Raw genomic sequence first — 21,723 nt, 5'->3', positions numbered from 1 at the left:
TTCATAAACGGACTTAATTGGATAAAAATCATTAACCTTTAGAGGAGTTACCTCAACTTTCGAATGCAGGACAGATAACAGACATATCCCACAAATGACAATTGCCGGATCTTTATAAAGGATCTATATACTTTCCCTCTGTTAATCTACTCGTCAACCCGGGCAACGTTGTATCAATTTAATAGCCAATTATCTCTAGCATGCAGAGATAGACTACAGACTAGGGTACTTCATATTCAGGTGCACCTGGTATTAGTGAGGCATTTGTTTTGAGTTAAACTACGGTCTAAAAGGGAAATGTTATATGTTCATATGTCAATCACCTATTGATTCCACAGTTGGTTAGCGTATCCTGAGATCCTGCATAATAAAGAAACGGACCAGAGTGTACTTTAATTCGTTTAAAAGAGTGTCCATCCTAATGTATTGTAAATGTGTTAATGAAATGTTATTGTGAAGAATTGCCTTTACCAGTTATTTTCCTGAAAATAAATACTTTTTGTGAGTACTTACATTTGCCTGTATCACCATCTGGAAGGTAGAGAATTAAGCAGAACTGAGGAACTGGTAAGGAAATATCTGCTACACCACCCTTATTATCACCTTGCCCCTTTCGGGGTATGACATTTGGCGTCACACGAACAGGACGAACAACGTATGTCATCCAACGACGAACAAGCTACGGGAGACTCGGCCAATATTTGTCCAACCATGACTGGCATTAACCCAATCACGATGCCGTACTATTTCGGGGCCCCATGGCCACCAACCTACATTGGAGATGGTCAGGGTGAAGAGGGAAATACGCTCACTGAATTTAAGAAGAAGATAAAATCACTGTTCCACCTGTATCCTCTGAGTGAGCAGCAACAGGTTGAGATACTAATTGGCCAACTCAAGGGAGCTGCTCTTCGAGAAGTCTCGTCATGGCCGCGGGAAGAACGACAAAAAGTAGAACAGATACTACAACGCTTGACCACTACCTTCGAAACTAGAACAGTCTCGCAACTAAAAATTAAGTTTTATGGTCGACAACAACGGACCGGAGAGACGCTTAGAGACTTCGCTCTGAGCCTCCAAGAGGCGCTAAAAGCTATACAAGCTGTAGATAACCAGGAAATTAGGAATACGGACGAAACTCTTATTTCCCAGTTTATTGAAGGGGCCAATAAGGAAGGTGTTCGAAGTCAACTGAGAATGCTAAGGATGCAACTAGAAGAGCACACATTCCTTGACTTCAAGGAGGCAGCCATTAAGGTGATTGGCCGAAATGCAAGCCAAGAAGTCGTATTCCCAGCAATGCTGGGGTATCGGGAGACACCCCATCTATCAGAAGACGAAACTATCAAGGAGAAGGAGTCAGTCAGACAGAGGGTCCAAGTACCTATGAGAGACCCAATTCAAGCCTTGAAGGGACAAATAGCTGACTTAACAGCAGAAATGACGGAAATGCGCAAAGAAATGCGCCAACTATCACTGACAAAGCCTGCCTCTTCATCAGGAATGCAGTGGGGTCTGGATCAGAGAAGAGCCACGGATAGCTATGATGCCCAAGGACGACCCATCTGTCGAAGGTGCCACCAGAGTGGCCACATTGAACGATATTGTGATCAAAGAGAGTCGTTAAACATGGAAATCCTGAGGTCGAGGGCCAGCCCTCAGGAGGGACAGATGGAATAGGCCCAATGCTGGAAGTTAGGCAACCCGGAGATGTGAATCAAGGCCCAATATCACGGAACCAAATAAAATTTGTGAACACTCCACCTGCAGGAAGAATTTCCGGAAAAGTCGTCTGGTTCCATGTGAAACGCGGGTATGGATTCATCAACCGGGATGATACCCAGGAAGACGTGTTCGTCCACTACACTGCCATCAAAAAGAACAATCCCAGGAAGTACCTCCGCAGTTTGGGAGATGGAGAGAATGTACAGTTTGATGTGGTCCAAGGAGCAAAAGGCCTGCAAGCAGCAAATGTAACCGGCCCTGGTGGTGTCCCAGTTCAAGGCAGCAGATATGCTGCCGACCATAAGCGGTATTGGCGCTATTCACGTTGCAGAAGTTCTCCACGTAATTACCAGCAAAATTACCAACACCACGAATATAGAGAGGAACCTCAAGAACTGGAAAGTGAGACAGTGCTGCAGAGTCGGCAGAACGTAATTGGGCCAAAACCTTCTCCAGAACCAGAGCCAAAACCTGAAAGCGAAGCTAGAGCGGAGGACATCCCTTCTCAAGTAAATTGCTTCAATCAGGAAGATTCTAGGGCCATTGAAGAAGAGACAGACACCGAAGGGGTGAACCACATGGCCAATGCAAAAGAATCAAAACTTCCTGAAACCAATTGTTCAGATGTAGCTACATTAAAATCCGAACCTGATATCCCTACCAATACTCCTAGTCCAGCTAAGGGGGGAACAGTGAGAAGCCTTTTCCCAGCTTGGTACCATCCAGATCACGAGTTCACCACGATAAGCTCTCAAGAGGTAGCAGCAATTCTGAAAAAGGCGTGTACCAAACCAGCAAAGAGACGCAAAGGAAACTCTACCCATTAGGTACAGGCAATGGAACACTCAGTAACTGTTGTAACTGTTTGAACGTATCAAACTAAATTGCTACCTGCAGAGTTGTTATTGATATTGGTAACTAACCATTGTATTTGTTACACTTGTTATAGTGTGTCCAAAGTTGAAGAGTGTACATATAGTTTGATGAAACTGATTAAGAGAAACCGATGCATGGGGACATGCATCATTCTAGCGGGGAGGAATGTGGTACCCCTAAAGTGTATATAACCTAATTGATGTGTATGCCATTTATTTATATGCCAGTTTATTTATATATGTTAACCCCTTCCTGGGGAACCTTGGAGCGATCTACCCCTCAAGGGGAGCAAATGGAGCCGGCTGCCCGCTCTGGACATGGGGAGTCATTGGGCACGTGGTCCATTATCAGGACAGCCCAGTCTTAGCAGAGGGGAGAACCCTTTGCCCAATTCCTGCATGGATGGCCCGTGGACAGAGCGGCGCGTGCGGTCGGTGGGAAGCAGCCCCGCACGTGACCGCTAGTATATAAGGAAACGCCCGCAGGGACTGCCGTGTAGTGGAGTCCTGAGGAGAGCTCTTAGAAGGAGGGAGCAGGACTTACTTGAAGCGGCTAGCCGTGGAACAGGTGCCGCGCTACCCGCAGGAAAGCCTCAGACATCGTGAGGCAGCAGCAGCTAAGAGTCTGGTCCGGAGTGTGCAGGAAGCTGTCAGGGCTCTGCCGGAGGAAACAGAGTCAGAGGGAGCCGCCCAGAGACCTTCCCTCGGGGCTGGTGAGGTGACAGCCAGAGCCAGGAGCAGAGGCGGAGCTGCGGAGAGGCTGAGGCGGGCTGTGGGCGTCGGCAAGTGCCGGAGGCTGACCCAGTGACTGGAGGAGGGTGTCAGAGGTGGTGTCTGAAAAAGGGGACCTCCCATCGGATGTACAGCTGCCAGAGAGGTCTGTAGCAAAACAGCAGAAATCACCTCACATTATAGTGACACTGCCTTACTATGAGGACACCACTTAACACTTATTTACATAAAAGACTGTGCCTGCTCCAGTGTAGCAAACCCCAACCAGCCCTAAGTCCGGCAGTGATAGCACAAATCTATAAAGCAGAGGCAGTGACAGTAACCCTTCTTTCCTCAACTTGTCAGCTGTTAGTGTCAGTGCTCAGCATAGACCTTACCAAGACTGTGTTGCCCTCACACAAGCAAGAATAATTAAGCATACTGACAGCCCCTTTTACCTCAGAATAAAACTAAGTTCAGCGGAAGGCAGTGCTCCCCGAACTGACACCACTTTTACCTCAGAATAGAACTCAGTAAGGACAGCGAGTGGAGTTATCAAATCTCTCAGACTTAATCCAGAGAGCATAGTCAGAAGAGACTCAGATAATTAATTCATAAACGGACTTAATTGGATAAAAATCATTAACCTTTAGAGGAGTTACCTCAACTTTCGAATGCAGGACAGATAACAGACATATCCCACAAATGACAATTGCCGGATCTTTATAAAGGATCTATATACTTTCCCTCTGTTAATCTACTCGTCAACCCGGGCAACGTTGTATCAATTTTAATAGCCAATTATCTCTAGCATGCAGAGATAGACTACAGACTAGGGTACTTCATATTCAGGTGCATCTGGTATTAGTGAGGCATTTGTTTTGAGTTAAACTACGGTCTAAAAGGGAAATGTTATATGTTCATATGTCAATCACCTATTGATTCCACAGTTGGTTAGCGTATCCTGAGATCCTGCATAATAAAGAAACGGACCAGAGTGTACTTTAATTCGTTTAAAAGAGTGTCCATCCTAATGTATTGTAAATGTGTTAATGAAATGTTATTGTGAAGAATTGCCTTTACCAGTTATTTTCCTGAAAATAAATACTTTTTGTGAGTACTTACATTTGCCTGTATCACCATCTGGAAGGTAGAGAATTAAGCAGAACTGAGGAACTGGTAAGGAAATATCTGCTACACCACCCTTATTATCACCTTGCCCCTTTCGGGGTATGACATATAGTGATATATGAAGGGAGGGAACACAGGGCTTGATTCAGAGCCGGATGCTCTGACCAGAGCGCTCGCTCTGAATCAGGGCCCTCCTACATGAAAATGGAGCGCCTTCTTGGACACTCGCATAGCTGTGGGTGACCACCCACAGCTATAGCGAGCGTCCATGATGATGGTCGCGATGGTCAAGACCATCGCGACCATCGGGCTTGCGACGGAGACCCTGCGGTAGGGTCTCGCTGCCGCAAGCCCTGGAGTGATTTTGGCTCTATCAGAGCCAAAATCTCTCCCACTGACATCATTACTGATGTCAGTGGGGCCGGCTTCAGACGGTAGGCGTTCCCATGGGAATGCCTCCGTCTGGCAGCAACGCCCCCAGCACGCCCACCAAAGGGGACGTGCTGTCAATCAACATCGACAGCACGCCCCCTTTGGTGCGAGACCCGGAGCAACGGCTACCCCGTCGCTAGCCGGGTCTCGCGCATGCGCACGACGGAGCTCCCTCCATCGTGCGCATGCGCAGTAGGGCACCATCGACCCGCTTGCGAGCGTCCTGCGCTCGCGAGCGGGTCTGAATCAGGCCCACAGCTCCCAGCACACACTATGGGCTCTATTTATTAACATTATTTTGACTAAAATAAAGTGAAAAAGGGTGCGGGGGGGTCAGTGATCGTGGGGGGCAGGGCTTAGTGCTGGGGCTTAGCACTGGGGGGGGGTTGCAGCGGCGGCGACCGGTCGGCGCATGCGCGGGCACTTTGTCATGGTATTTTTTCCGACAATACCGTAATAAGGCTCCGAAGGGGATTCGCAGGGACAGAGCTTTATCGCAAGCTCTGTCCCTGCAAAGGATTTGCAGTAAATCCCTGTGATATTGCCTGAATTCGCAATGCAAATTCAGTCATTAATATCACACTACAATCTACATTCAATATGCGGATTGTAGTAAATAGAGCCCTATATGTGGTATTATTATATTGAGGTGAGAAGCAGTGACTCTTACCCACAACCCCCAGGACCTGCATTCTGCAGTATCTGGACATTTTGGGGGGTACCCTGTGCCCTGGACATGAACCCCTTAGTGTCAGGGACTGCAAATACCAGAGAAGCCGTGACGTGGCCTAGCAGCTTCCCATTGATTTGCAAATGCATGCAACTAATATCTCTGATTTTCTATTACCATATAGGGCCAAATGTAATAGGTAGTCAGTTTTAGTAACAGTACAAACTCGCACTTTCTCGCACTTTTAGAAAGTGCGAGTTTTTACTGAAACTCGCAAATTCAATAGCCTGCGAACTTTTCAGCTCGAGGCTACTGCATTTGCGAGTGCAGGCGAGTTTAGGACTATGTAAACTGACACCTATTAATGCGAGTAGCATTAAAAGGTGCGAGTTTTAGAGAAGCCATCACAGATCAGTGAGATCCGTGATGGCTTCTGTGTGTGTTAAAAAAAAACAAACGTGCACCCCCTCCCCAAAAGCATAACCAGCCCGGGCTTTATAAAGCCTGTTCTGGTTCTAAAAATACAGGGGCCAAAATGCGTAGGGAGCCCCTGTATATTAAGAACCAGCACAGGGCTTTGTTGAGCTGGTCCTGGTTCTGGAAAATCAGGGGACAAAACAAGTAGGGGTCCCCTGAAAATTCCTGAACCAGCACCGAACTCTTTCTAGCAGGGGGATAATGCCACAGCCAGGGAAAACCTTTCACCGGTTTCCCCGGCCAAAGCATTATCCCTGACTGCTAGTCAGTCCAGGCCGGGGATCCCTGGGGAGTTGGGTACCCCCCCAATAAAGGGGTACCCCTCTCCAGGGCACCCCAGGCCTAGACTGATAGCCCGGGGCTATCCCCGGCACCCTAGGGCGGTGGGTGCCGGGTTGATAGTGTAAAATGAAAGTGTAAAATTAAATTTACCATATTGTCTTTTTTTGTAGAACCACAAGTACCAGCAAGCCTCCACTGCATGCTGCTATTTGGAGAACCACAAATACCAGCATGCGGGGCATTACGGGCCTGCTGGCACTTGTAGTTCCACAACTAAAGAAATACGTAAATAAACAAACTTACACCGTGAAAGTATAATTTTAATAAAACATACATGCACACTCACACTCACACATACTCACCTAGTATCCGAAGTAATCCATAGGGGTGTACCTGAAAAAAAAATCCATACTCACCTCTCCTATGCGTAGATCACGTCCTCTTCTCCAAATAGGCAATCCAGGGGTTTGTATCATTGATGTAACCACAAGATTAACATCAATTAATCTTGCGGTTACTATGTAGCGGCTCTCACCATAGACGGGCTATGGGGATTTCTCACCATAGATGGCTATGGGAGACAGAGGCTGGCCGCATTCAGCTAATCAGGGAGCTGCTCCGACGGAGATGCTCCCTGATTGGCTGGCGGCCCCTGCACTGACGGGGCACACGTGTGCCCCGGTCATTTACGCGGAGCAAAGGTATGTGTACACACATACCTTTGCTCAGTCCGCATGGATCGTTTTTTTTTCGTTTTTTTATTTTAACCCCTGGATTACCTACTTGGAAAAGAGGACGTGATCTACGCATAGGAGAGGTGAGTATGGATTTTTTTTTCAGGTACACCCCTATGGATTACTTCAGATACTAGGTGAGTATGTGTGAGTGTGAGTGTGCATGTATGTTTTATTAAAATTATACTTTCACAGTGTAAGTTTGTTTATTTACGTATTTCTTTAGTTGTGGAACTACAAGTGCCAGCGGGCCCGTAATGCCCCGCATGCTGGTATTTGTGGTTCTCCAAATACCAGCATGCAGGGGAGGCTTACTGGTACTTGTGGTTCTACAAATAAAGACAATATGGTAAATTTAATTTTACACTTTCACTTTACACTATCAACCAGGCACCCACCGCCCTAGGGTGCCGGGGATAGCCCCGGGCTATCAGTCTAGGCCTGGGGTGCCCTGGAGAGGGGTACCCCTTTATTGGGGGGGTACCCAACTCCCCAGGGATCCCCGGCCTGGACTGACTAGCAGTCAGGGATAATGCTTTGGCCGAGGAAACCGTTGAAAGGTTTTCCCTGGCTGTGGCATTATCCCCCTGCTAGAAAGAGTTCGGTGCTGGTTCAGGAATTTTCAGGGGACCCCTACTCGTTTTGTCCCCTGATTTTCCAGAACCAGGACCAGCTCAACAAAGCCCTGTGCTGGTTCTTAATATACAGGGGCTCCCTATGCATTTTGGCCCCTGTATTTTTAGAACCAGAACAGGCTTTATAAAGCCCGGGGCTGGTTATGCTTTTGGGGAGGGGGTGCACGTAATTTTTTTTTATTTTATAACATTTAACATAAGTACACACAGAAACATGTACATATCTCATGGATATGTGCATGTTTCTGTGTTAATCTGACCTGCTCAGGATGTACTCGCTAGCCTGAAGCAGGTCTATTATTTGGGGACTTTTGGTAATCTTTTTTTTGCGAGTCTGAAACAGACACCCTATTACATTGGGCGAGTTGATTGTTTTCAATGTGAAAACATCTGGATGCGAGTTTGAGAATGGAGAGTATTAGTAACTCTGAAAAATGCGAGTTTTAGTGAACAGACACCCTATTACATTGGAGAGTTGTGAAAAATTGCGAGTTTAGCACCAAACTCGCAATTTACCAAAACAGACTACCTATTACATTTGGCCCATAGTCTTCATGTATTGTTGCAGGTGCAATTCAGTGGGGTGTAGTAGGTATTACCGCCGGATGCATGAGTGAAAATCCTGATCGTCCATAAGGTAAGTATCACTAACCTAATTCCCCTCCTAACCCTAACACTAACCTACCCCCCAAGTGCCTAACCCTAATCCCCCCTCTAAGTGCCTAAACCTAACCCCCCTTCGCCACCACCTACACCTAAGACTCCGGGGGATGCCTAACCCTAACCTTTCCCCACCGGTGCCTAACCCTAACCCCCCTTCCCCTCCCCCCGGGGGTGCCTAACCCTAACCCTCCCGGGGGGGTGCCTAACCCTAAGTCCACCCAGGAGCCCTAAACCTAACCCTCCCTCTCACGACTGTCCGCGCCTGGCATCACTTCAGTTGGGATTCCGGGCGTCTTCCGGCAGTCTTCCGGCATCTGGTTAATGATAGGCATCTAGATTTAGACTAAATATGATTTACGAGTACCTGCGCTTCACCTGCTTTTGCGTAATGATAAATAGGTATATATACCCCTAATTCCTATGAGAAGCTAGTAGCAGAGTAATTCAAATAACCTCAATCTATCCTTCACTACAGAATACAACCGCACTCAAGTACATTTTTTGGACATCACTATTTTTATCAAAGACAATACACTACATACAAAAAGTTTTCAGAAGACTGTTGATGTAAACAGTTACATTTTATCATCTAGCGGACATCATCTAAACTGGATCATCAATATCCCTCTAGGTCAATTCACTCGTATTAGACGCAATTGCACCCAAGAGTCTGATTACATAGAACAAGGGAGAAAAATGATGGACCAGTTCATAGTTAAACATTATGATCCCACACTGGTAGAAACTGCTTTCAAGAAAGCACTCACACTGGAAAGATAACCTCTGTTGATCACAAAACAAAACAAAGGGTCAAATGTAATAGGGTGTCTGTTTTGGTAAATTGCGAGTTTGGTGCTAAACTTGCAATTTTTCACAACTCTCCAATGTAATAGGTTGTCTGTTCACTAAAACTCGCATTTTTCAGAGTTACTAAAACTCCCCATTCTCAAACTCGCATCCAGATGTTTTCACATTGGAAACAATCAACTCTCCCAATGTAATAGAGTGTCTGTTTCAGACTCGCAAAAAAAAGATTACCAAAAGTCCCCAAATATTAGACCTGCTTCAGGCTAGCGAGTATATCCTGAGCAGGTCAGATTAACACAGAAACATGCACATATCTATGAGATATGTATATGTTTCTGTGTGTACTTATGTAAAATGTTTTTAAATTTAAAAAAAATTACGTGCACCCCCTCCCCAAAAGCATAACCAGCCCCGGGCTTTATAAAGCCTGTTCTGGTTCTAAAAATACAGGTGCCAAAATGCATAGGGAGCCCTGTATATTAAGAACCAGCACAGGGCTTTGTTGAGTTGGTCCTGGTTCTGGAAAATCAGGGGACAAAACGAGTAGGGGTCCCCTGAAAATTCCAGAACCAGCACCGAACTCTTTCTAGCGGGGGGATAATGCCACAGCCAGGGAAAACCTTTCAACGGTTTCCCCGGCCAAAGCATTATCCCTGACCGCTAGTCAGTCCAGGCCGGGGGTCTCTGGGAAGTTGGGGACCCCCCCAATAAAGGGGCCCCCCTCTCCAGGGCACCCCAGGCCTAGACTGATAGCCCGGGGCTATCCCCGGCACCCTATGGCCATGGGTGCCGGGTTGATAGTGTTAGTGTAAAGTGTAAAAATAAAGTTTCCATATTGTCTTTAGTTGTAGAAACCCAAGTACCAGCAAACCTCCCCTGCATGCTGGTATTTGGAGAACCACAAATACCAGCATTCGGGGCATTACGGGTCCGCTGGCACTTGTAGTTCCACAACTAAAGAAATACGTAAATAAACAAACATACACCGTGAATTTAAAATTTTAATAAAACATACATGCACACTCACACTCACACATACTCACCTAGTATCCGAAGTAATCCATAGGGGTGTACCTGAAATAAAAAATCCATACTCAATGATGTTGATGTAATGGAGGAGAGTGTGCAGGTGATAAGGTTGTGATCTGAGAGAGGGAAAGGAGCATTAGTGAAATCAGAAACTGAGCATAGTCTGGTGAATACAAGATCAAGGCAGTGGCCATCCTGATGAGTAGAGGAGTCAGTCCATTGGGAGAGGCCAAGAGAGGATGTTAAAGAGAGTAGTTTGGAGGCATGAGGAGATTGTGGACTGTCAATGGGGATATTGAAATCACCCATAACGATGGTGGAGATGTCTGAGGATAGAAAGTCAGGGAGCCAGGCAGAAAAGTGTTCCAGAGATTGTTGAGGTGGCCCAGGTGGGCGATAGATAACAGCAACTCGCAGAGAGAAAGGGGTGAAAGTCCTGATAGAATGTACTTCAAATGATGTAAATATGAGTGAAGGTACCTGTGGGAGAATTGTGTGTGTGAAAGATTGGGAGAGTAATATTCCTACCCCACCTCCTTTACAATTACCAGGCCTGGAGGTGTGTGAGAAGTGTAGGTTACCATGTGAAAGTGCAGCAGGGGAGACAGTGTCTGAATGTGTAAGCCAAGTTTCTGTTATTGCCAGATGGTTGAGGTTGGTTGAAATAAAGAGGTCGTGGATGGATGTTAGCTTATTGCAGACAGAGCGTGCATTCCATAGGGCATATTTTAGTGACTTGGATGGTGAAGGGAGGCATGCAATGTTTATGAGGTTAGCTGGATTTATAGTTCATTGTGGGTGTGGAATGTGGGTTGGGCCTGGATTTGGTGATATGTCACCAGCTAATAGAAGCAGCAGGAGAGAGATATAAATATAATTGTTGGATTTGTCCGAAAGATTTTTATGGCGACAGGTTGTGGATGTTATTGTCAGTGTGTATAGATAAGTTAAAAGCTCATGTGTGTTCATAAGTGGTGAGAAGATTAATGAGGTAGCAATATGTACAGAAGGGTGAGCTGCAGGAAGAGTAAAGGATGTAGTAGCCTTAGAGATGATTCCATGAAGTGAGATTATAAAAAGAAGTTTTTGATACATTGTTTTTTTTGTATTTGGAAAAAATACAATTTTCTAAGTAATGGGTTTGTAATTTCCTGGTCTTCAATGTTGTTCAATGATTTTCAACTGTTATTTAACGGTTCAGAAAGTACACTTGATTTTAACCACATCAAGCTGCTACCCTCAGCAAGCTGCCCTAAGACTGAATGTAAAGAAATAGTATGCCTGATTAAAGGCCCCCATACATCAGAGGTTGATTGCAGCAATTGTGCAATTTGCAATCGATTGTGTATAAAAATCTTTCCCTTTTTGATCGATTGCAGATTGCAGAATTGCCACAATCGATTGAAAAAGGGAAAGATTTTTATACACAATCGATTGCAAATTGCACGATTGCTGCAATCAATCTCTGATGTATGGGGGCCTTTAGACACTAGCTTAAGGCCCCCATACATCAGCAATCTGAATCCAAAGATTGGGCAATTTTGCAATTTTTTCCTCGATTGCACGATTGGCCAATCCAGCAATCTGCGCCCATACACTACAGCTATTTTCCAGTGATTTTCAGATTTTCTAGATCTTCAGATTGCATCTTAAAATCGTGGAAGTGCCCATACATCACCTAATTGTAATCTCAATTTACAATTGTCATGTCTCGAATTTACATAAAGGGCTGTCCTAAGCTCCAGCTATAAAAGGGAGTTGATGTGAAGCCTGATGTGGCAGTATTGTCTACCGTGTTGTTATGCTTGGATTGTATCTGTTAGCTGCACACTGCATTTTTCAAACATTTAACTAAATTATTTCAATCATGCATATGATTGAAGATATGCACAATGCTGCATTTGCACTTACCATGGTATCTGCAATGTGTACCATTAATCTTCGAAAGAGGAAATTACGCAAATGCTCCTGCTGGACAAAGGATTGGCTGCAGAGGAGAGAGAATCTGTCCCACATGCCATTGCTGCATGAAATAAGGGTGAATAATCCTGAGGAGTACAGGAACCTCCTCAGGATGAATGATAGCACCTTTCAGGAGCTATTGCTGAAGGTCACTCCCTATATTAAAAGGCAGGACACAAAATTCCGGAGGGCCATTCCTGCTGAGCAAAGACTAGTTGCCACATTGCGTTTCCTTGCCACTGGAAGATCGTTGGAGGACCTGAAATTTTGCACTGGTATTTCTGCCCAAGCCCTTGGTCGTCTCATTCCAGAAACTTGTGATGCCATAATTGAAGTGCTTGAACTGGAGTATTTAAAGGTATGAAACTAAAAACAAAATTTTTTTTGGTCAAACAATATGTTTTTTTATTAACATAAGGAATAATACATTATATTTCTATTAATCAACAATACTCTACATAGTATTGAAGAAGTGGAGTGATGATGGGGCCTATGTATCAAAGCTGTTAGAGTGCTAAAATTATGAAAGATAAAGTACTAACTAATCAGCTTCCAATTTTAATTTTGAACAGTGTGTTTTTAAAAAGATAGGAGCTGATTGGCTTGCACTTTATCTGGCACAATTTTATCACTCTCACAGCTTTCATACATAGGCCCCTAAACAAGGAAAATGTTTTAGCAACATAATAAAAAAACATTTGGCTCCTCCACACATGTTGTGGGTCTCAAAAATATTGTATTCAGCCAGATTAATGGGGCACAACTGTGGCCCTTGACATTAACTGTAATAAAATTATGAAATGTTGTAAATTTTTCTTAACACCAAAAAAAATAAATTGCCTATTTCACACATCTTTTGTGAGTGTAAAAAATCCTATTCAGTCACAATAAGGGTACAGGACTGTGGCCCCCACGTTACCGTTAATACCATAAATACTATAGAAAGGTACATGGAAACAATGTAAAAACTCTACATAGTATTAAGTGACGGAAATGTTTTTAAACATGTCACCAAAAAACAACAATTGGCTCCTCCACACATGATGAGGGTGTCAAACATATTGTATTCAGGAAACAAAATTTAGCACAACTGTGGCCCTGGACATTTAGTTTAACACCCAAAATACTATTGAAAGTCAGTTGCAAATAATGTCCATGGTCTGCATAGTATTAAATGAGGGAAATGTTTCTTAACATTACACTATAAATCCACAATTGCCTATTCCACACATGTTGTGTAAGCCTAAAAAAACAAACCCAATAATGGTGTGGGAGTTTATGGCTCTACATTTTTTTTTTCCCCAAATTATGCCATTAAACAATTTCAACACAGTGCATAGTTTAAAATTTTGTAAATGTCAAAATACAAACAAAGTTTGTCACAATGTGCAAAATTACATGGTTTTTGCAAATTTTACCATGGCATTCCCTAAGTAATTTTAGAACAATGTTAACATTTAAACAAAACCATAGAAAGTAGTGGAAATAATCCTGCACTGGGGTCCTTAAAATTTTACTTAGCCCACAAATTGACACAAGTACAATGCATTCCTTAACAAAGTATGTTTGTTTCCTTTAGCGAGGTTAAGTTATCTGTTTTTTTTTTTTTTTATTTTGTTTCTTGTATGAGTCAAATTATAGAGTGTGTCCATGTTTTTTGTCAGCATTTTCCTTTAAAAATTATTAATAATAAACATAATAATGCCACAGGAGTGTCAACATGTGCGTAAGGCTGCGTATACACCTATAGATATATATGTCCAATCTGTGTGGTGGAATGGAAAATTTGACACAATTTCCACTGTTTGGAAGTAAATATCTCTGGGTTATTTCTGTCATAATTTCCCATATAATCCTTAACACTAAAATAATTGGACACATATATCTATAGGTGGGTACCCAGACTAATGTTTATCATCCAAAATATTCTGTAAAAAGGGTTGTCCAAAAAATATCAACACTCTGCATATAAAGTAATGATTGCTAAATGTGAAAAACCACTGGCAACTTTTAAAGCTGCTCATAATCCAGTATTGTACTATCTCCAAAATGCATCAAACTGTGACTGCTTGATGGTTCAGGAGAGGTGGAGCGTATATGATAATGTGGTTGAACATTACTGTTGGCTTGGATAAATGTTGGGTTTGGTGGGCGGTATGTACCTAGTTGTGGTGGCATAGGATATGTGTATCGTTGAGACTGTATAGGAGGCTTGTGGTTCAACTGTGAGCATAAAATTGTGTTCTTGTCTATTTCGCCCAATGTGCCTTGTATAGAGCCTCATGAATAATTCTTTCTGTTTCTATTGTTGTGTTTAATTCTAAATTCCGTAGTTTACCTGCAATATTTATTGCTTCCCCATCCCAGGAATCCCACTTTCTCTCTAAAACACTTTTTGCACAGGCCATAACCTGCTTAGTCATGGCCTCTGCGCTGTCTCCTGCTTCTCGCATCCTTTTTTTGGCTCTTCTTTCATGAAATTGTTCCACTTGATGGGCAGATGTTCTTGATTGCGAAGGTGTGACATTTTCTCCTTGTGTCATTGTTGTATCTTGTGTTGGCCCATATTCAGAAATGGGTATGGTAGATACGTCTGGGTCTGCATCTTCAGTGCAAGGTGGTGGCTTCAAAAACACACAAGATAAAATATAATTACAAATCAATACTCCTTCGCATGTGTATGTATTATTTTGCTTTCTAAATTTCATTTTAATATTTATTCACAGCTACCAACTACAGTCGATGAATGGAAAGCTGTAGCACATGAATTTGAAGAGCGGTGGAACTTCCCAAATTGTGGAGGAGCAATAGACGGCAAACATGTGCGCATTATGCAACCTCCCAATACTTGCTCTTACTACTTTAATTATAAAGGTTTTTACAGTATCATATTAATGGCTATAGTAGATGCAAAGTACCGATTTCTATATGTGGATATTGGCAAAAATGGAAGGGTGTCCGATGGTGGAGCTTTGGAGCAGACTGTGTTCCACAACAAGCTGAAAAATAAACCTGCCGAGTCCAGCAGAAAATAAAGGGGCCCTTAATTTTGCATTTGTGGCCGATGAGGCTTTTGCCCTGCATGAAAATGTCCTCAAGCCATTTCCTCAAAGAGTATTAAACACAGAGCGTAGAATATTTAATTATAGGTTATCACGGGCAAGGAGAGTTGTGGAAAATACATTTGGCATTCTGAGCAACCGCTTTCGTATTTTCCATTCTTGCATAAATTTACAGGTTTCCAAAATTGAATCTATTGCAATGGCATGCTGTGTCCTCCATAATTATTTGTATGCACAAAATTATTCTGGAAGACGAGGATCACATAATGAAATGACATACTGTGTGGATCCAGCAGAGGAAGTTTTGAGATGGACATCACTGGAAGCTTTAGCACCCAAAAAAGGGAGTGAATGAAGCAAAGTAAACCGTGATAACTATGTGAACTATTTTAATGGAGTTGGTGCTGTACAGTGGCAAAATGAAATGGTGTAAGTAATATATAGTAAAGTCTGTGAATGTAAAGTCTATGTTTGTTTGACTGCTGTCTTGAATTTTGGTTATCCCAAATAAAATTAAATTTGGTCAATGTGTTTGTCCAAAAACCGTAGTGTTGTGTTTTGAACTTACCAGCCCTGAAAAATCAACATCTTCTGGTGTTTCCCCCTCAATGTAGGAACTCCTCGAGCTTCTTGCCGCTTCATGGTCACGGGTATATTCAAACAAATGAAAGTACCAGAGCTTTGGTGTGTAGATCTGGTCTGTGCCAGTGCCCGATTTTTGGGAAGCCTCAATTTTATTCGGCTCTTTTTTGTAAACTGTTCTCAAATTGCATATCTTTTTCTGTACAAAATCGAGATCCGCCTCAGGGCAGGTTTGTTTACAGTAAACCACAAGGGACTGAAGAGCCTGTGCCCTTTTTAGCCTGTTTCTATATTCTGGTGAAGTGCACTTCCAAAGGCAGGGATGTTGTCGAAACTGTTCAATAAAATTGATGGTAAATTCTTTGTTTACATCAGTAGACATGTTGCAGCCTGTAAAGTAAATATACATGTTTTTAATTTAGCACTACCAGAGTTAAGGCTTGCGCATGGTTTAACAATCAACAATTTAGAAAAAGATTTTAAAAACCCTTATGCACGTAATGGCATGGAAATATAATTTACTACACTGTCAAGGCTCACAAGCAGAGCAGTTCTAAACCTATTCAGGTCCCGACGGGCTAATTACCTTCCTTCGGTATGCCGGGCGTTGGTATTTCGATGCTTGGATAATGACAGGCGTCAGGATTTTAACCCCTAGGAATAGTCCCATGCCGGGATTTGATATTTGGGAAGTCGGCGGGCGCTATTTCGGCCATCATCTTCCTGACTACTTCCCGAACGAAACAAAGGCGCTGCCTGTAAGTAGACTGCCAGTGTTGGATGGGAAAGGAGTCAATACACCACTGATGCAGTCAGTTCAGTCTAACCACATTGGAGGGAGGGGCTCGTTTATAAGGCCCTGTCCGTGTGTGTGATATTACATACATGATGCTTGAAGATGTGCTGTTAGGATATCTGGAAAAACAAACCCCCCCCAAATTACAAAGTGAAGACAGTTCCCAGTCACAATTATGATCTGCTTAGGAGTTTCAAATAAACCTTACTCATTGTTCAGATCTTCTTGCTTCACACAGTTAAATTTAACCTACTGGTTGTATTTATTTAATCTGTAAAATTACATAATTCTAGCTGTTGTCAAAGCTATATGTCCCTTTAATTTTTTCTTTATTTTAATTAAATATAAAAATCAATAAAAACACTTCAGAGTGACTTTCCAAAACCACCCACAAAACCACAAGACGAAGAAGAATCCAAATCTCAAACTGAACAAAAACACTAAAAATTCATTTGTAAGATGGCCCTATAAAAATTAAAAACATAAAACAAATGAATCAAGAAAGGTCAAATTGAATGGGGTTGGACAGGTTGGTGCCGTTCGTTATCCCGAGGGTTACAATACCAACGCTGCCATCCCCACATAAATTAGGATACCGATTGGACACTATCCATAGTCTCAGCCAGTCCCTACCCCTTTCTCCTCACTGGATAAAAGTGCGTAATCCTCCCCCTAGTGCCTAAAGGCCCCCACACATCAGGTGTCCCATTTGGCAATTGGATTGGAAATGTCGTTGCACTGTTTCTGAATGGCAACCACCGTACATAGATGATCCACTATCCCATGCAAGATCGGTTAAATGTAACATGTTAGATTTTCCAAATGTGTATGTCACAAACATTTTTTAATCATGTTTGGTCTACCTTTGAAAACCAACATGTTGAACATGCTACATGTTGGATTTCACCAATTGTGCCATGGTGCGTTGCAGAAATGCTGCTTTCCAGATTGCATTGCCAGAAAGGTAAGTATACATGAATTGCAACTTTACGAAGATATATATTGCATCAAGCTTATGCAGTATATAGTGAAAATTAACAAACCATTTTGCCTTTCCCTTTATAAATAGGCACCGAAAATAGTTTTGCAGTGCAGTCTTAATAATTACAATTATTTCAATGTCACCAAGCTGTAGGTCTCAATCAGACCCGCTAGTGAGCGCTGTATGCTCGCAAGCGGGTCGATGTTACTGAAATGCGCATGCGCACGATGGAGGCGCCTCCGTCGTGCGCATGTGTGAGACCCGAATAACGACGGGGAAGCCGTCGTTATGGGTCTGACACCAAAGGGGGCATCTGGGTCTGGCCCCACTGACATCACTAGTGATGTCAGTGGGAGTGAGTGTGGCTCTGATAGAGCCAAAAGCACTCCGGCCTTGCGGCAGACGAGACCCTACCGCAAGGGTCTCGTCGCAAGGCCGATGGTCGCGATGGTCTTGACCATCGCGACCATCTTTTTGGTTGCTCGCATAAGCTGTGGATGGTCACCCACAGCTATGCGAGCGGCCAAGAGGCCGCTCCAATTTTAGGTAGGCCGGCCCTGATTCAGAGCAAGCGCTCTGGTCAGAACGTTCGGCTCGGAATCAGGCCCTTTGTGTGGTGTTGGAGTTCATAATACCATTTATTGAAATGTTATGTAGGTAGATTGAAATTCAAACAATAATAACATTTAGGGAATATTGGAAATATCAGATACTACCCATTTGTTCCACTGTGAAGTGGCAGTGGCAACTACAGCTTAATAAGTGTTTAACATTAGTTGACACATTTATTATTGATTGCATTTGCTATGCCATCTGCCCATGACATTAGCGGCCATGATCACATTGCAAAATGCAATTATATGACTGCAGAGTATCATGCGGCACATGCATAGACAGGTGCTCTGAAAAGAACAAGGCCCAGCGATGTGGCCGGAGTTCAGGCGGACATGCTGCATATGCGCATTCCCGCTGACTGCACAAGCACGGCTGCCATTGGTAGGGAGGGTACTGGAGGAAACTTCTGGCAGGTAATGATGTGCAGGGGCCGGGAGAGAGGGTGGGGTAGCAGGTACAGATTACCCGGGCTGGGGCATGACAGGTGGCCAGTGGTGGGCTGCCCACAGCACATGAGTTTTTTTTCCCCAAATTTTTTAACGTTCATCTATTCAAAAACGTCCGCCAGTTTGCGTGTGGGGGTGAGGGGATTATCTGTCACGGTACCGTCTCTGCCAGTTTCAATTTTTGCAGGCTGCAGGCAAGCCGCTGCGGAGCAAATGCTGTTGTTGAGAGAGAGCCTCGCTAGATGATGACGTTATGGTCTCGCCAGGCTCTCTATCATTAACAGAAAACAGGCACCACTTTCAGCCTCAGGCCGGGGAGTGGGAGGGATTACACAAAGGCTGTCTGGGTGCGTTGTTTGTGTCCTGTAGCAGACACTGAATGAGTTAGACTCAGAATAACAGCGTGTGAGAGCTTGGAAGTACCTGAGGGAAGAGCTGAGTTTACCAGTGACTGCTGTGAGTTGGCGAATTGGTTGTCTATGACACTGTAGTGCTTTGCTGCAACTGCTACCAGCTGCTGTAAATTGTTAATCTATCAATTATATGTGATTTCTAAATATGCATCCATCACCATTAGTGTATATTTTTATATTAGGTATATCATATGTAAAAAAAAAATATATATATATGGATGGATGAATAGATATTCGTGTGTGTATAAATCTATATATCCATGTGTGTGTGTATATAATATATATATAGAGAGAGAGAGAGATAGACACACATATATATACAGATATACAGATATATGTTGATAGTTACATATGCAAGGTCCAACACTCTGTTTATTGTGTGCTGTCTTGCTGATGTAACAGATATATAAAGTAGAATATCAGCACTCTGAAATTACATTAGTAATGCTTTTTCGGACAAAGGTCCAATAAAGCGCTGTCACTTTGAAATGTTGTAACGCTGTAATGTCTCTTTGTTTGTATTTTACAATGGTGACATCCTACTCAATTTATATATACGTTGATAGAAAATGTCAGGGTTCTGGGGGATGCGCTGACCCATGAGAACTGAGATGCACTGCAGACTATAGTATCTGACTGCCACGCACTGTGCCCAATAAAATCCTGTCATGTCTCATGCTCTGCGTATGGTTACCACAGATTCGGCTCACAGTTCAGCAACTCAAAAATATCTGCCAGAGCCCCTAACATGCTGTGACCAAACCCCCTCCAGGGGGGGAGCGCGACCTGGGAAATGGCTATACCAGGGCCCTGGATTTCTCTTGGCAGCCCTGATGATGCACAGTGTAGGCTATAGGCTTCAGCGACTAATGGCATCTTCAAATGCCAATAGCTGTGGGAGCCAATGTCCCCATTGCATTCCGGATGTTGGTACATTCAGCACCATTGCATCCCCCCTACAAACCTCCCCACAGGCAGCCACATCCCCCATACAAACCTATAGGAGATGTGGCTACAGGAGCGGCTCTAGGCATGGGCAAGCCGGGCCGTCGGCCAGAGCACCACTATATCCGGCAGGCGCAAGAAACGGCCACCCTCCCTCCCGGCGCTATTCTGAATATGTAAGCTCAGGGGAGGGAGCGGAGGAGGGAAGGGGCGGCAACACAGGACGGCACTGGGCACAGCAAAGCCTACGCCGGCCCTGTATGGCCACCTGCAGAAATGTTGGACTCGCATCAGATGCCTATTGCGGTTCTTCCATGATACATTCAGGGTAAATGTTATGTTGAGGGTTAGCAACTGTAAAGGGTTGTTTTCGGACATATATCCACAAATGATAACCGTGCCTCTGAAACACACGAAAAATTACAGGACTTTGAATCCCAATTAAATGTACTCCTCACAAATGATTACATGGCTCCATAATAAAAAAACAATAACAGATGACTGGACAGAGGTCTATAATGGTGACTGTGGGAACAGTGGGTAGTGTTGAAAAAGTTTAATATGATTTTTAAGTGGTATATACTGTATAGAAGGTTGAACTGTTGAACACCACATCTACTGTATTTATGCAAAAAAGGCACCCACCCCTACAGCCACATACAAGTATACACCTAACACTGCTCACAGTTATAATTGAGCTGCATGTATTGCACTTCAAAGTGTTATTGGCTCTCTGGCAGAACAGCTCTGTGCAGGGACGGTATTACCACAAGGCAACTGGGAAGGTTGTGTCTCTTCTTGTGCTGTGTGCATGCATAATAAATTCAAAAGTCTTTGACAGTGTGTGTGTCAGTAAGTTGTACCGGTGTCAATAAGGGGTGTCGGAGAGTATGTAAGTACTGTCTAATAAAAGCTGTCAGTAAGGGGATTCTTCACTATTTGGTATCTGAGGCAATAGGTGTGTTTGTCAGTAAGTGTCTTTATTAGTAAGTTAGGGGTGTCGATGTCAGTAAGTAGTGTCTGTGTAGGTAAGTGTGCCTGTGCCAGTAGGTGGTGTTTGTGTCAGTAAGCTGTATTTGTGTCTGGAAGTGTCTTTGTGTCAATAAGAGGTGTTGGTATAGTTAACTTTGTATGTTACTAAGTGATGTCTCTGTTTAATAAGTGTGTGTGTTTGTGTCAGTAAGGGGTGTATGTGTCAGGAAGCAGTATCTGTGTTAGTGGGCGAGATGCATCATTGGGAAAAATGCAATCTATCCCGGAAAATGTGGCCTTGTCCGCATTTCTAATATGCACTAAGCAGCAGACTGTAATACAATTGGTTCCCTTCCTACACCCCTAGCGTCATGCACTGAACGACGCCATAGGGGCTTCTGGCTCATACACCCTGAAGACCCTCCACCACAAAGGGCCTCTCTTAGGCCGGGATGTACTAACGTTGGGGTGACCATCCCGCCAGGCACTGCAATGTTACTAATCGCATATGTACTAACATATGCAATTAGTATTGCAAAAGACAGCTGTTACGATAAGAGCTGATCTTTGCAAAACACCCCATGCTGGGTGACGGGGTCTCCATAGGAACCCGCCCCCTCCGAGGCCCGGGAGCTTCCTGCTGGTCTCCTGTACAGGAAGGCCCTGGCTCCTCCTCCTCCTCTCTGCATGTGGAAGAAGATTTGGAGGAGGAGGCGTACGACCCAGGAGGAGGACGGCCCGGCGACCATGGAGAGCAGGTGAATGGAGGTCAGCGCG

At 43.8% G+C, this 21,723-nt stretch overlaps 1 protein-coding gene across 1 annotated transcript; it reads left to right on the top strand.

Annotated features, from left to right (window-relative positions):
• The first annotated feature begins 657 nt into the window (after positions 1–657).
• LOC148526397 (uncharacterized) lies at positions 658–1,680 on the top strand. Its single transcript, XM_088470379.1, has one exon. The coding sequence runs from the start codon at positions 658–660 to the stop codon at positions 1,678–1,680; it is 1,023 nt and encodes a 340-aa protein (XP_088326505.1).
• Positions 1,681–21,723: the final 20,043 nt, after the last annotated feature.

This window comes from Taudactylus pleione, unplaced genomic scaffold, assembly GCF_031769625.1.
Source record: "Taudactylus pleione unplaced genomic scaffold, aTauple2 ptg000099l, whole genome shotgun sequence".
Taxonomy (NCBI): domain Eukaryota; kingdom Metazoa; phylum Chordata; class Amphibia; order Anura; family Myobatrachidae; genus Taudactylus; species Taudactylus pleione.
The sequence above is the reverse complement of the archived record's forward strand: the minus strand, read 5'-3'. Positions and strand labels throughout refer to the sequence as shown.

Bases quoted from the DNA above. Each gene is read 5' to 3' on its own strand.
- LOC148526397 (XM_088470379.1), top strand. From the start codon at position 658: ATGTCATCCAACGACGAACAAGCTACGGGAGACTCGGCCAATATTTGT.